We start from the raw sequence: 16,712 nt of genomic DNA on the forward strand, positions 1-16,712 counted from the left end.
GAAGATCTCTCCTGGTCCGAGAACACTGATGCAATTATTAAGAAAGCACATCAGCGTCTCTACTTCCTGAGAAGATTACGGAGAGTCGGTATGTCAAGGAGGACTCTCTCGAACTTCTACAAGTGCACAGTAGAGAGCATGCTGACCAGTTGCATCGTGGCTTGGTTCGGCAACTTGAGCGCCCAGGAGCGGAAAAGACTGCAAAAAGTAATAAACACTGCCCAGTCCATCATCGGCTCTGACCTCCCTACCATCGAGGGGATCTATCGCAGTCGCTGCCTCAAAAAGGCTGGCAGCATCATCAAGGACCCACACCATCCTAGCCACACACTCATCTACTCGCTACCTTCAGGTAGAAGGTACATGAGCCTGAGGACTGCAAAGTCCAGGTTCAGGAATAGCTACTTCCCCACAGCCATCAGGCTATTAAACTCAACTGAAACAAAACTCTGAACATTAATACATTATCTGTTTATTTGCACCTTATCTGTTTATTTATTCATATATGTATACATTTATATAATGGTATATGGACACACTGATTTGTTCTGTATTCATGCCTACCATATTCTGTTGTGCTGAAGCAAAGCAAGAATGTCATTGTCCTATCTGGGACACATGACAATAAACTATCTTGAATCTTGAAGAGAAACCAGTCAATAAGATCAACGACTGGGGAGAAGTAGAGAATTTACAGTTTTCAAAGCACAGTAGGTGGATGGGGAAGTGTGTGAAAGGCACAAGAGATGGGTTAGGACAAGATCAGATGTTATGCAGCATCAGGGATGACCATTAACAAGACATTTTTTAGGAGATGAGGTTAGAAAGGGATGGAAGCACAATATGGGGAAACATGGGAGAATACCCGAACGTCACCTATTCCTATTCTCCAGAGATGCTGCCTGATTTGCCGAGTTACTCTGACATTTTGTGTTTATCATCGGTGTAAACCAGCAACTGCAGTTCTTTCCTACACATCCTCCCACCTTGCCTCCTGCAAGGACACCACTGCTTTATTCCAGTGTTTTCATCGCTGTTGCGTACATTCCAATGCATAGGATAAAGATAGCCATAGACGTCAATCAGCAAGCATTGGTGACAAAACATTCTCCACTATAATTATCAACACCAGTGCATGCCAAGATGCGCTGTCAGCCCCTTCCAATACTCACAGCTGCACAGGACTTTGCTCTAACTCTTTTTACAAGTTAGCAGATAACATCACCATAATGGGCAGGACCTTGAACAATGAGACAGAACACAAGAAGGAGATGGAGAACATAGTGATGTAGTATTAAGACAACAACCACTCCCTCAATGCCAGTAAGGAGTAGCTAGATTCTGACCAGGAAATGAGGTGGAATACATGCCGAGTTAAGGGGCTGTCCCACCTGGGCGACCTAATTGGCGAGTTTAAAAGAGTTTAGGAGAGTTTGAAAAAATGTCATGTTGAAGACCATGTAGAAGACCTCCTTCGACTATGTTGAAGACTATCTACGACTAACTTCGGGAAAATTGGACACCAAATAGTGGAGAGTGAAGACGACCTCCTTCGATCTCCTTCGACCTCCCTTCGACTATGATGAAGACTATCTACAACTACCTTCGACTACCTTTGATTACCTTCGACCACCCTTGATTACCTACGGCTAACATGCCGACCTACTACAACCTTCTACGACTAAACCTACGAGTAAAAAAAATATCGATTTTTTCCATGGCGACCTTTTTTTACTTGCGTGCATTTTTCAACAGGGCGACCTAATCCGCGAGTTCTGCCGAGTTTGCCCTTGACATACTCGCAGCATGGTCGACACGAGGTCGTAGGGGGTCTTCGTAACTCTCCTTCATGCTCGAGAGCAGTCCTCGTGTACTCGAGGCCTCAGCTAGGTCGTGGCGTTGTTTTTAATATGTTAAAAAATGCCCGCGAGTAAAAAAAGGTTGCCTTATGTTGCCTTACATTAGAGACCCGCCGGCGATAGCCAAATACGAGGGATTGGGGGCTCTCCTGTTACACACCTTGGGGTCAGCCGCCGAGACAGGGCGGCGAAGATCCTTCACATGGATGGAATCAGCGACCCCAGCACCTCGTGGAGAGAGCCGATGAGCTATGGAACACCAGACGACGAGACGTGGGTCGTCCGCGGTGCATGTGCCTATTATGTTACGGGATTGTGCTTATGTTTTCCTTCGTAGGGATTCTCACCGTTCACCGTACTAGCGACTCGTACCTCGACGTTCACGTTGGGCATGGGTGGCAGGAGGAGTTCGTCTACATCAGCCGCCTTAAGCCAGCACACGTCGACGAGGATAGCCCGGTGGCGGTGGCCACTCCGCGGCATAGAGGGCGCCTCCCGGCCGTTTTGCCGCCCTCTGCACCTGTTACACCCGGTTATGGTTCACTGGTCCCCTCCGTTACGCCCGTCCCTCGTTCGCGTGTGTCGCGCCCCTCCAGTTCTGTTTTGCGTGCCCCGAATGTTACGCTCGCCCCGCGACCTCGAACGACGCGTTCCGGTCGAACCATCCGGTTACCCATGCATTTCCGTACCATGGATTCTGGGGGGGCCATGCAGTGGCGCCTGCTGGCGCACGCAGGTATCGAACCTGGCTTTCGGAAGCCGCAGTCACGTGACTCGGGAGGGGCTGCTGTTTTTGCGCGGTTTTCGCTTTCGCGTGGTGGCAAGTCGCATGTGCGCAGAGCTGTTGACCATAAAACGATTTCGTAATAAAATCTGTTTAAATCAACTGGTCGTCGTCTCTGCACCGCTAAAGCACTATAATTGTTGACACAAAGATGATGGAACCTTGAGCAAAACACCAAATGCTGGAGTAACTAAGCAGGTCGGGCAGTACCTTTGGAGCAAATGGGCAGGTGATGTTTTGGGTTGCAACCCTTCTTCACACTGGTTGTAGTTTGGGGGGAAAGCTGGAAAAGAGAAGTGGAGGTAGGACTAACCCTGGACAATGATAGGTGGGTATTGGCAAAGGGGGTTAATTAATAGATTGATGGCTGGAGATGAAAAGTAGTAAGATAAGGAGAAAAGAGGAGTGAAATGTAAAGCTAGAGGGAGGCTATAGGTGGAAATGGGTGTGCAACGTGGAGGGGAGTGGTGACACAGGAAAGCGATGTGGGGAGGGTAGGGAAGGTATTGAAATTGGAGTCTATAATTATAGCAAGGGAAGAGAGTGCCGGCGTAGCTCAGCAGATCAGGCAGCACAGTGGCCCAGTGGACCAGAAACACAGGTTCAATCCTGACTACGGGTGCTGTCTGTAGGAAGCTTGTACGTTCTTCCTGAGACTGTATGGGTTTTCTCCGTTACATCCCACACTCCAAAGACGTACAGGTTTGTGGGTTAATTGGCTTTTGTAAATTGTAATTGCCCCTAGTGTGTATGATAGTGGTAGTATATGGGGTGATCACTGGTTGGCTCAATGGGCCTGATTCCACGCTGTATCTCTAAACTCGAAAATCTAAAGTAATGGAGAACATGGATAGGTGATGTTTTGGGTCAGGACCCTTCTTTAGGCATTATAGCAAGAATATTATAGCATTCATACATTTCTGTTGAGTATAATGCCAAAACATGTGCTTGAAATACTTTTAATGACAGTTACATTAGGATACAGCTTGTAAAAATGAAGTGTATGGTTAAGATTGTGTGCATTGGGTGGCAAAGTGGTGCAGCGCCAGGCACCCTGATTCGATCCTGCCAAAGGGTGCTGTCACTACCTAGTTTGTACGTTCTCCCTGTGACCGCATGGGTTTTCTCCTGGTATTCCTGTTTCCTCCCACACTCCAAAGACGTACAGGTTTGTTGGTTAATTGGCTTTGGTTAAATTGTAAATTGTCTCTGGTGTGCAGGATAGTGCTAGTGTACGGGGTGAACGCTGGTCGGCGCGGACTTGATGCGCCGAAGGACATGTCTCTGGACTTTATCTCTAAAATCTGCATAACATCACAAGCACTGTGTACGTTTTGTGCTCACTGTCATAGTTATGGAGTCATACGGCATGTAAACAACCACCTTGGACCACCAAGTCAATGCTGGACAGATTTGTCTGCATTAAATATACAACTTCCCCAGTGTGGTCCATATCGGTCCATCTGGAACCCAATGCATTTAATCCATGTTGGAATATAAAGCAGGTACTCCTGGCCTGACAGCTCCTCCTCATCCTCTGCAGCTAGATTTGCAACATTAAACACAACACACCAATGGTGCTAAAACATTGCATGTGAAATCAGCTGTGACACAAGTGTGTGTACAATCTGCCAAAACACTGAAACTGTTGCAACATAAAGCTCCAGAGCCTAAAAAAACAGTTTTTTGTAAGTTGACAAAAAATAATCACAGAACTCTTTGTGACTCCAACAAAGTTTGAAGCTAGTAAATTTGCAAATTGCAATGAAACTGTCTGGAGGTCTAATTGCTTGTACATGAGGAAGCCTAGTTCACACAATGCCACAGAAGGGTGTGGAGCCCAAGGCAATTGATATTTTTAAGGCAAAGATACATAGATCCTTGATTAGTATGGGTGTCAGGGGTTATGGGGAGAAGGCAGGAGAATGGGGTTTGGAGGGAGAGATAGAACATCCATGATTGAATGCAGAGTAGACTCGATGGGCCAAATGGCCTAATTCTTCTCCTACCCCTTATGAACATTGATCATTGTAGTGAATGGAGCTTAATTGTAAATAGTAAGTATTCCAACCTTTAAGCAAGAATAAACTGGTGGGAAAGAGCAGCACGGTGGCACAGCTGGTAGAGCTGCTGCCTCACAGATCCAGAGACCAGAGTTCAATCCTGACCTCGAGTGCTGTATGTGTGGATTTTGCACATTCTCCCTGTGACCCAGTGGGTTTCCTCTAGCTGCTCCGGTTTCTTCCACATCCCAAATATATGTGGCTTTGTAGGTTCATTGGCCTCTGTAAATTTACCCCTAGTGTGGAGGGAGTGGATGAGAAAGTGGGATAACAGAACTAGTGTGAACTGTGATCGATGGTTGACATGTACTCGATGGGACAAAGGTCCTATTTCCATGCTGTATATCTAAACTAAAGTAATGATTTTTTGAGTCTGAAGAAGGGTCCCGACGTCACCTATCCATGCTCTCCAGAGATGATGCCTGACCCGCTGAGTTACTCCAGCATTTTGTATCTATCTTTGGTATAAACCAGCATCTGCAGTTCTTTTTTATTATATTAAACTAAAGACTTAATTGAGTTATGATGCAGTTCTCCCAGTGTGGCTTTATGGCGAAGTTATGGTCTCAGAATAACTCAGCAAACAGCTCTGTCCCTGGCACAACCTTTTCTTTCTACTCTATAAAAGCTATCATCCCAAAGTCACTGCATTCTGGTATAATGTCTCAATAGCACGAATTAGACTTTACTTTAGAGATACAGCACGGAAACAGGCTCTTCAGCCCACGGAGCCAGTGCTGACCAGCGATCAAATCTTATACTAGCACAATCCTACACACTCGGGCTAATTTACAATTTTACCAAAGCCAATTAACCTACAAACCAACCAATATGTCTTTGGGGTGTGTGTGGAAACCGGAGCACTCGGAGTAAACCCTTAAGAACACAGGGAGAACGTACAAACTCCACACAGATAGCACCGTGGTCAGGATCAAACTCAAGTCTCTGGCGCAGTAATGCAGCAGTTCTGCTGCCCCATGTGCCGCCCTCTTTTGATTGCAATCGCATTTGAATTTAATGATACTCTGAATTCCACCTCAGTTTATTCAAATTATTTATGATGTTTAAAAGCAGTAAATCCACAAGCTACACTTACACACTTTGTAGCAGAATATTTCTTGATGCAGACAGCTCACACTCAAATTGAGTGTTCGCTTTATTCTTTTGTTCTCGTCTTTGAAATAAAAGCCAGATGCGCAAACGAGATTTGGGGGTAATGAGTCAACATCTCCTCCACCTCCAAAGGTTGGAAATAACACCCAATTCATCATCTCTCACTCTAGAAACAGTCAAAACACTACTCAAACAATTGTCAAGTAAATGCTTCTGTTGTGTGAATACAAATTGAAATTCCAAAAACAGCTTTCTACCTTGTCTCATCTATCCTTTTAACTGAACCGTTTAGCTTCCAGCAAACACATGTTTTTTTTTAACCCAAATACTACATTGGCTCATCTCAATCTTTAATTTAAATATTCTTGCTTATTTCCGTGTTCTCCAGGGGGCTTTCACTGCTGCTTAGGACATAGTTCTAACTATGACAGTTACTCGCCCATACCTTATCCATTTGAAGCTGTTAACAACACATTTAAAGCTGTTAACAATGCATTATCTGAAAGCAAGTCTCATTACAGCAAAGCCTGATAACATCCTCTGCTGATGTCCACATAAACAGAGCTTGCTGAGCAGCCTTCAGAAGTGGTATTCTCAGGCATTCATCACACTCTAAGCACTGGGTTGGTGGGATGGGCCGAATATTAACTGAAAAAATAATAAAAAGGACGTACTTTTAGAAAGGAGATGAGGAGGAATTTATTTTGTCAGAAGGTTGTGAATCTGTGGAATTCGTTGCCACAGACGGCTGCAGAGACCAAGTTATTGGGTATTTTTAAGGCGAGGATTGACAGATACTTGATTGGTGAGGATGTCATGGGTTATGGGGAAATGGCAGGAGAATGTGGTTGAGAGGGAAACATAGATCAGCCATGATTGAATGGCGGAGTAGACTCGATGGACCACATAGAAACATAGAAAATAGGTGCAGGAGTAGGCCATTCGGCCCTTCGAGCCTGCAATATGATCATGGCTGATCATCCAACTCAGTATCTTGTACCTGCCTTCTCTCGATACCCCTTGATACCTTTTGCCACAAGGGCCACATCTAACTCCCTCTTAAATATAGCCAATGAACTGGCCTCAACTACCTCCTGTGGCAGAGAATTCCAGGGATTCACCACTCTGTGTGAAAAATGTTTTTCTCATCTCGGTCCTAAAAGATTTCCCCCTTATCCTTAAACTGTGACCCCTTGTTCTGGACTTCCCCAAGATTGGGAACAATCTGCCTGCATCTAGCCTGTCCAACCCCTTAAGAATTGTGTACGTTTCTATAAGATCCCCCCTCAATCTTCTAAATTCTAGCGAGTACAAGTCGAGTCTATCCAGTCTTTCTTCATATGAAGAAATATGGTCTACCTCTGCTCCTTATGACTGATGAACATTTGAACAACAGAACTTGAGCACTGGAATCAAACCTGGCATCTTCTCTTTATTTGCTATGTTAAAAAACATCTACCAAAATGCGACTTTAAAAAAATGGTACAACCTGTCCCACGGCATCCGAATCCTCTGCTCTACAGGTCTTCACTGGAGCACTACAAACACGCATCTCACTCTCACCAAACCTGTCAAGTGTCTTACTAAAGTTAATATAGACAATATCTAACACCCCGCCTTCATTAATCTTCTTTAGTACGTCCACAAAAAAATCTAATTAGTGAAACAGAATTTATCTTCACACAGCTGATTATCCCCAGTCAACCCCACCTTTCAAAATATACATAACTCCTGGCCCTTTGAATATTCTCCATTTGTTCCCGCATGAAATAGTTGTCAGCTACTTTAACACAACCTTGATCCTAACATGGATTCACACAATTCATCCTCCAACCAGTATGAATGCTATTGCAGCCAGAAAACCTGGTAAATCAAAAACTACACGGCAGTTTTAAGGTGAGTGGGGCAAAGTTTACAGGAGATGTGCAGAGCAGGTTTATTTTCTAAAGAGGATGGTGAGTGCCTGGATCTCGCTGCTGGGGATGGTGGTGGAGGCTCATACAATAGTGGCATTTAAGAGGCCTTTGCAGAGGCAGAGCATGGGGGGGGATATGGATGATGTGCAGACAGATAAAGAGTTGGTGTTGGTATCATGTTCAGCACAACATTGTGGGCTCAAGGGCCTGTTCTTGTGCTGTACTCTCCATATTCTTGATCCGAATGATTAATTGAATTGCATTTCAATTCACCGCGCAGCAACTCAATGTTGGGGAAATCTATTCTGGTTGCAGTACATCTTAGTATTGACGTGAAGCACTCAATGAACAATGTGACTGCAGTCCTTGGCTCCATTATCATGGAGAAGTCTGCAATGCTTTCAAAGTTACTGCTTGACAAGAGAAAGGAAAGTAGTCAGCTCTCCCTTAGCAGAAGCAACCAATGACTTTCCTTGGGTAATGATAGACAGAAAACTGTGAGCTAACTGTTGCAATTATCCAGTTCTAGTTTAAAAGGAGCTTGCTGCCTAAAAGTTATGTTCCGATTGACTGAAACATACAGCATGGAAAAAGGCCCTTCTGCCCACAGAGTTCATGCCAACCATCGATCATCCGTTAATACCAGTTCCATATTATCACACTTTCTCATCCACTCCGTACATACGAGGGACAATTTCACAGAGGCCAATTAATCTGCAAACCCACATGTCTTTGAGATGTGGGAGGAAACCGGAGCACCTGGTGGAATCCCACACGGTCACAGATAGAAGGTGCAAACTCCACACAGACAGCAGCGGAGGTCAAGATTGAACCTGGGTCTCTGCCACGGTGAGGCAGTGATTTTGTCAACTACACCACTGTGCAAGTTCATGGCAGAATCGCCTTATCAACCCCCAGCAATCCTTCAGCTGGTGAAAAATTTCAGTGAAGCACAGAGCACACTCCTCCTTGCTGAAGATCGGATCTCAGAAATGCTTCCTGAAAACACTGGGTAGATACCATTTCCTGTTGAAATCTTTTCCCCATCTTCCCATCAGATTGAATATAGAACAGTACAGCACAGAAACAGGCCGTTCAGCCCACAATGACAGTGCCAAAACAACAACAGTGATTGGGCTGATCACCAACGGTGATGAAACAAAATACAGGGCGGAGGTGCAGAACCTGGCGGACTGGTGCACACGTAACAACTTGTCACTAAACACCTCCAAGACCAAGGAGCTGATTATTGACTTCAGAAGGTCCCATTCTGGAGAATACGCCCCAATCTCCATTTACGGGGAAAGTGTGGAGAGAGTGTCCAGCTTTAAGTTTCTGGGCACTCACATTTCAGAGGACCTCACATGGTCCACCAACACCACTGCGCTGGTCAAGAAGGCACAGCAACGACTGTTCTTCCTGAGGACATTAAAAAAAACTGGTCTGCCCCAACAGCTGCTGACAACGTTTTACCGCTGCACCACAGAGAGCATATTAACGTATGGCATCTCTGTGTGGTATCTCAGCTGCACGGAGGCGGAGAGGAGAGCTCTTCAGCGCGTCGTCCACAGAGCGCAGAGGATCATTGGGACAGAGCTACCAGCCTTGGAGGGCATCTACCACACACGGTGCCTCAGGAAGGCCGTCAGCATCCATAAAGACTCATCACACCCCTGTAACGGTCTGTTCGAACTACTTCCCTCCGGCAGACGTTACAAGGCCTTCTACGCCCGAACCTCCAGACTCAGAAACAGCCTTATTCCAAGAGCTATAGCGGCTCTGAACTGGCCCTGCTGAGTGCCCCCCATCCCCCCTGGACTGTCTCCCTCGGATGCTCACGACACACAGCTTATTTATTTATTTTACTTTTCTTTTTCATCGGTTGGAGCTGCATACTAAATCTCGTTGCACTGACGTGCAATGACAATAAAAGATATTATTATTATTGTTATTATTATGATGCCGTGTAAATTAATCTCTCTTGCCTGCACATTCCCAGCACACCCATGTGCCCATTCAAAGTCCTCCTGAATGGCAGTGTGTGGTGGTGGAGACAGACTCAACAGTGATATTCAAGAGCTCCCCAGACAGGTACTTGTGCATGCACGGAATGGAGGGACAGCAGCTTGCTTTTCCCTGTGTGTCGTCTGCTCATTCTCCTTCAAGCATGTCAGAGATCAGCTGGCTTGAGTGGAGGACTTGCTGTCAGGACAAGGTCTTTTAGTATCGGTCACAACAGTCCCCACAAGCTTAACTTTAAATAACTCTAAACACCAGAGAACATTTATGCAATCTTGTTGTCAACTTGCAGAAACCAAGCAGCAACTTTATTAAAAGTAGATCATTATTCCATTAAACAGTTTAATTGTTCAAGCTTTCACCGAATTTAATGGTATAATCACTATGTATAATCTTCCACGTACCAGCATAAAGAGTTAACAAAGCAGAGAGTGTATTTAATCCTTTCATTATAGATTGGACATCTAAGTAGTTAAGAGTGATAACCTGACAGGTTTATTATTAAGAATAGAATTTGCATATGAGAAAAACACTTTTAATACTTCATCTATCTGTGGGCAATGTGGTTTTAAATTGCTGAAAATTATTTAATAAAAAACAAACCATTTAGTGCGCATTTGCTGTAAGCTTTAATTAAATAGATTTTTTTTGAATATTTAAGATGTATCTAAAATAAACAAATGTAAATACGACATCACCATCTATCTATCTATTATAGTGTGTGTGTGTGTGTGTGTGTGTGTGTGTGTGTGTGTGTGTGTGTGTGTGTGTGTGTGTGTGTGTGTGTGTGTGTGTGTGTGTGTGTGTGTGTGTGTGTGTGTGTGTGTGTGTGTGTGTGTGTGTGTGTGTGTGTGTCTGGTAGAGGTTTATCTCATGATTTCGAAAATCCCCTCATCTGAAATTTTGATACATTATTTCCCGAGTTTTTTCCGAAAATTGTTGACTAATCTGACATCTTTTTAAAATCTAATGTGCTGAAGCCAGCTGGATGACATCACAATGCCTCTGACCCTCTCGGCAAGCTGCGCAAAATTTTTAACGCGCTGCCTGCTGGGCACTGTTTTCCAGGAGTGACGTCACCACCCTCCTCTTCCCTCCTCTCGCCTCCTCCCTTCCCCCTCTCCCCCTCCTCTCTCCTCGTCCCTTCCCCATCACCCCTCCTCCACCCCCCTCCCCCCTCCCCTATACCCCCCTCCCTCCCCCCCCCCACCCTTCCTCTCTACCCCCCTCCTCTCTCCCCTCCTCTCTCACCCCTCTCTCCCCCTCCTCTCTCTCCCCCTCCCCATCAACCCCTCTCCCCATTTCCTCCACCCCCTCTACCTCCCCCCCCTCCATCTTTCCTTTTCTCTGCCCCACTCTCTCTGTCTCTCTCTCTCTCTCTGTCTCTGCCCCCCCTCCCTTTCTAGACACGCCTGCAAGGAAGGGGGTTTACATCAGCGGATAGGGTGGGGATGGGGTAAAGGAGCCAATGAATAATATTAATATAATATCAAGGGGGATGGTTTGTTTGTGGGTGGGGGGGGGTGGTTAGTGTGTGTGTGTGGGGGTGGGGGGTGGTTAGTGTGTGTGTGACGCCATGCCCCCCCCTCCCCCAGCATGGGACCCAAAGGTTCTCTCTTGGGCTAGTAAAATATAATTCCCTTTGAGAAACTATCGCATTTTTATCAGTATTTACAACTATAACATAAATGAGGGGAACAGATAGGAGAGCATTTTTTGCTTTGCCTTTGTGTACTGACCGCCTAAACAATGTAACAACAAAAGAAAAGACATTAACTTAATCTCATTTTATATTTGTAATGCTTGTAAAATTCAAGCTGAATTGGGATGCATGTTACACAGATGATTGAAAAAAATTTTTTTTTTAATTTAAAAAATATATATTTTTATTAGAAGTGATGTACAATAATATGTCATAAATAACATATTACATTTCATGTACAACTTCTTATTTTAAATTTAATAGTAGAAAAAAAAAGTAAGAAAAGCAAGAAATATAGAGATAGAGAATATTATATAGCTCGAAAAAGGAAAGAAGAAGGTGATGTGAAATAAGCAGAAAGAGAAAGAATAGAGGAGAGAGAAAGAGAAAAGGAAAAAAAAGAGAGAAATTGAAAGGGATATGCCTCCTTCGTATCTTTACCCACCCTTCACCCGGTTATGACACAATTAATTTCTAAGGTTGTGTTGCACCACGTGCTTGTAATAAGTCAATAAATGGAGACCAAATCTTTAAGAATTGGTCTGATTTGCCTGACAGGAGGAATCTCATATCTTCAATGTGTAACATTTCCGACATGTTTGAAATCCACATTTTGAACGTCAGTGTGGGTGCATTTTTCCAGAATTTAAGTATATGTTTTTTTTTATAAGAAATTTCAAACTACTTTCTTTATAGTGAGATTTTTTTTGGTTGTTTTATTTAATATTAATGGTACCTTGTTAATATTGCTGTTTTTAGTTATTATGTGGCCCAAATTAAATCTGATCTGCCATACCCTGTTTCTAATTTTAAAAAGCGCAGGCTCGAGTTCCAGCCAATATCACTGTAGCATAAAACAAACAGTTTGAGTATCAAACTTTATTTCTGCTTTTCAATGACTATTTGGTCGTCAGCATTTTAATGAGTTAGGTAGACAAAAGTGCTGGAGAAACTCAGCGGATGAGGCAGCATTTATGGAGCGAAGGAAATAGGAAACCCTTCTTCAGACCTTCTTTACCCCACTAATGAGCACCAGGCCACTATCTCTAGCGCCATCATTGACTTCATCAAATCCGGCTCCCTTCCCTCCCAAGCCTCCAACCTGATCGTTCCCCAGCCCTGCACGGCCCGATTTTACCTTCTCCCCAAAATCCACAAACCTGACTGTCAAAATCTTGAACATTTTAATGTCAGATATATGCTAAAAACCCACAACTTTTGGTTTGCTTACTTTATGACTAAAAGCTAAACCTGCATTAGTTTCAAGAATATTGCAGAGTAAACATGTAAAATGAGAACAGAAAGTGGTGTAAACTCTCAGCCAGGGGGATATCATCGATGAGAAGAGAATTTCAGGTCAAAGACCCTTCAACACTACTGCAAAAGTAAGACCATATATAACAATATAACAATTACAGCACGGAAACAGGCCATCTTGGCCCTTCTAGTCCGTGCCGAACACTTACTCTCACCTAGTCCTATCTACCTGCACTCAGACCATAACCCTCCATTCCTTTCCCATCCATATACCGATCCAATTTATTTTTAAATGATAAAATCGAACCTGCCTCCACCACTTCCACTGGAAGCTCATTCCACACAGCTACCACTCTCTGAGTAAAGAAGTTCCCCCTCATGTTACCCCTAAACTATTGTCCCTTAATTCTCAAATCATGTCCTCTTGCTTGAATCTTCCCTACTCTCAATGGAAAAAGCTTATCCACGTCAACTCTGTCTATCCCTCTCATCATTTTAAAGACCTCTATCGTCCCCCCCTTAACCTTCTGCGCTCCAAAGAATAAAGATCTATCTTATTCAACCTTTCTCTGTAACTTAGGTGCTGAAACTCAGGCAACATTCTAGTAAATCTCCTCTGTACTATCTCTATTTTGTTGACATCTTTCCTATAATTTGGCGACCAAAATTGTACACCATATTCTAGAATTGGCCTCACCAATGCCTTGTACAATTTTAACATTACATCCCAACTTCTATACTCAATGCTCTGATTTATAAAGGCTAGCACACCAAAAGCTTTCTTTACCACCCTATCTACATGAGATTCCACCTTCAGGGAACTATGCACAGTTATTCCTAGATCCCTCTGTTCTACTGCATTCCTCAATTCGCTACTATTTACCATGTACGTCCTATTTTGATTTGTCCTACCAAGATGTAGCACCTCACACTTATCAGCATTAAACTCCATCTGCCATCTTTCAGCCCACTCTTCCAAATGGCCTAAATCTCTCTGTAGACTTTGAAAATCTACTTCATTATCCACAACACCACCTATCTTAGTATCATCTGCAAACTTACCAATCCAATTCACCACACCATCATCCAGATTCATAGCAAAAGGATTGAGTATTAGAGCAGGGAGGTTCTACTGCAGTTGTACAGGGTCTTGATGAGACCACACCTGGAGTATTGCGTACAGTTTTGGTCTCCTAATCTGAGGAAAGATATTCTTGCCATAGAGGGAGTACAGAGAAGGTTCACCAGACTGATTCCTGGGATGGCAGGACTTTCATATGAAGAAAGACTGGATAGACTCGGCTTGTACACGCTAGAATTCAGAAGATTGAGGGGGGTTCTTATAGAAACTTACAACATTCTTAAGGGGTTGGACAGGCTAGATGCAGGAAGATTATTCCCGATGTTGGGGAAGTCCAGAACTAGGGGTCACAGTTTAAGAATAAGAGGGAAGTCTTTTAGGACCGAGATGAGAAAATCATTTTTTACACAGAGAGTGGTGAATCTGTGGAATTCTCTGCCACAGAAGGTAGTTGAGGTCAGTTCATTGGCTATATTTAAGAGGGAGTTAGATGTGGCCCTTGTGGCTAAAGGGATCAGGGGGTATGGAGAGAAGGCAGGGATGGGATACTGAGTTGGATGATCAGCCATGATCATATCGAATGGCGGTGCAGGCTCGAAGGGCCGAATGGCCTACTCCTGCACCTATTTTCTATGTTTCTATGTTTCTATCATTGATGTATATGACAAACAACAGTGGACCCAACACAGATCCGTGAGGCACCCCACTAGTCACCAGCCTCCAACCTGACAAACAGTTATCCACCATTACTCTCTGGTATCTCCCATTCAGCCACTGTTGAATCCATCTTGCTACTCCATTATTAATACCCAACAATTGAACCTTCCATGTGGAACCATGTCAAAGGCCTTACTGAAGTCCATATAGACAACATCCACTGCTTTACCCTCATCAATTTCCCTAGTAACCTCTTCAAAAAATTCAAGAAGATTAGTCAAACATGACCTTCCAGGCACAAATCCATGTTGGCTGTTCCTCACCAGACCCTGTTTATCCAGATGATTATATATATATTATCTCTAAGTATCCTTTCCATTAATTTTCCCACCACTGACTTCAAACTAACAGGTCTATAATTGCTAGGTTTACTCTTAGAACCCTTTTTAAACAATGGAACAACATGCGCAGTACGCCAAGACAATAAGTTCATTTTCAGTTGCAGCGAAGTTATGGGTCAGGACAAAGGCCAGTTCCAATGCAGAGAAAGTGAGTTACTTTAAATTGATAAATTTAATATTGAGTTCAGAGAACTCCAACATGCTCAGATGGAAGATGGGGTGCTGTTCCTCAAATGTACTTCGGGCTGTTCTGCTTTAACAATATAACCCAATATCCACAATATCACAGTTATAACAATATAACTATGATAGTTATACAGTACTACAGATCTGATGAGCATTTCCACCATTCTCTTTTCGGTTTTGGTTCACTACGTCAGCTCTGACCTGCATTTTACAGCTTTCACGCATCTCAAGTTCTGTTATAACTTTGTTTTATAACCATCCTCAAGCTTGAAGTGTCTTTAGTTTTGAAAACAGCTTATCACCAAGGCAACCTAGGCCTTACCGTGTCAGAGATATTCCCATTGATTGCTCTCCCACAATATCTGCAATTTAATGCTACATTGTTTTCTCACATTTTCAATTCTCATGAAGGGTTTTTGACAGAATGTTTTTACTTTGTCCTCTTTCTACTGACGCTGCCTGATTTTTCCAGACTTTCTGTTAATTTTTGTCCGATTTCCCAAGTTTGCAGTTTTATTTTCAATTACATAAACTGTAAAGTATCTCTGGGTTGTCCAGTACTGTCGATTGCTTTAAAAGGGTTCAAAATATAAATCACAGATTTCAACACTTAAAGGAGCAACACTGCTCATTTATTTTCCAATATTAAGGGCAGAGGAACAAGAGGAACAAGTTTTAAAGGGAATTTGAGGGGATTTTTCTTTTTTCTTTTACACAGTATGGTTCATAGTGGTGCCAGAGGAGGCAGTGGATGCAGATGCAATCATGATCTTTATGAGACATTTACTCAAACACTTACATTGGCAAGTCATTGAAGAATGCTGACCGAGTGCAGGAAAATAGGAATAGTGTGGATGGGCACAATGGTCGGCACGAATGTACAGCCCATTTCTGTGCTATACAACTCTAAGAATGATGGTGTAAAGGGGTTGTCCATAAACACATGTGAAGATTATTACACATGGGAAACAGGGTAATTATGCAATGGACGGAGTGCATCTTCTATTATCATCATATTTGCATGTAAATTAAACCATTAACTGCAGTAAATACCTACCCAGATGTTTCCATCTTGATGGTGCGGCTTCCAGTTCCGTCCTTTATCACTGTAAAGTAACCTGTACTGTGTCACCCAGTCCGAACTGCTGTATCTGCCTTGGGTTGCTACGGCAGTGACTCGTTTCCTGTTCCCAAAGTCCAGCTGCAGCCACTGATAATGATCAGAATCCAGAGGTGACCAACCACCGGCACCTGTAAACAGGAAAACATCAATGTCAAAAGATATACCCCAAAAGTGCTATAAAATGGAAAGTTAGCAACTGCCAGAAAAGTCTTCATTGGTATCCATCTATCGTTATCGCTATCCAGGAACACCTAGATAAGGAAGACACCTACACCAGACTCCAATTCAAAGATACAGCTCTGCTTTCAATACCATTGTCCCATCCAAGCACATCTCCAAACTTGTGGAACTTGGAGTCAACACTCCCCTCTGCAAATGGATTCTCGACTTCCTGACCAACAAACCGCAATCAGTGAGTATAGATGAAAATCATCCACTACCAGCCCCCTTGCTGGTCATCCACTCTCAGCCCCCTTCTCTACTTCTTATACACTCATGACTCTGCAGCCAAATACGAATCCAACTCAATTTACAAGTTGGCGGACGACACC

General features: G+C 43.5%; 1 protein-coding gene across 1 annotated transcript in view; it reads right to left on the minus strand.

Moving 5' to 3' along the window:
- The window catches only part of cntnap2 (contactin associated protein 2), a 1,677,584-nt gene that overhangs the window by 1,036,966 nt on the left and 623,906 nt on the right, over window positions 1-16,712 (minus strand). The window contains exon 3 of the mRNA XM_033050359.1: window positions 16,096-16,289. Coding sequence (XP_032906250.1) covers window positions 16,096-16,289 — 194 coding nt within the window. The remainder of the gene's footprint in view (window positions 1-16,095; window positions 16,290-16,712) is intronic.

The sequence above is a fragment of the Amblyraja radiata genome, chromosome 2 (genome assembly GCF_010909765.2).
Source record: "Amblyraja radiata isolate CabotCenter1 chromosome 2, sAmbRad1.1.pri, whole genome shotgun sequence".
Taxonomy (NCBI): domain Eukaryota; kingdom Metazoa; phylum Chordata; class Chondrichthyes; order Rajiformes; family Rajidae; genus Amblyraja; species Amblyraja radiata.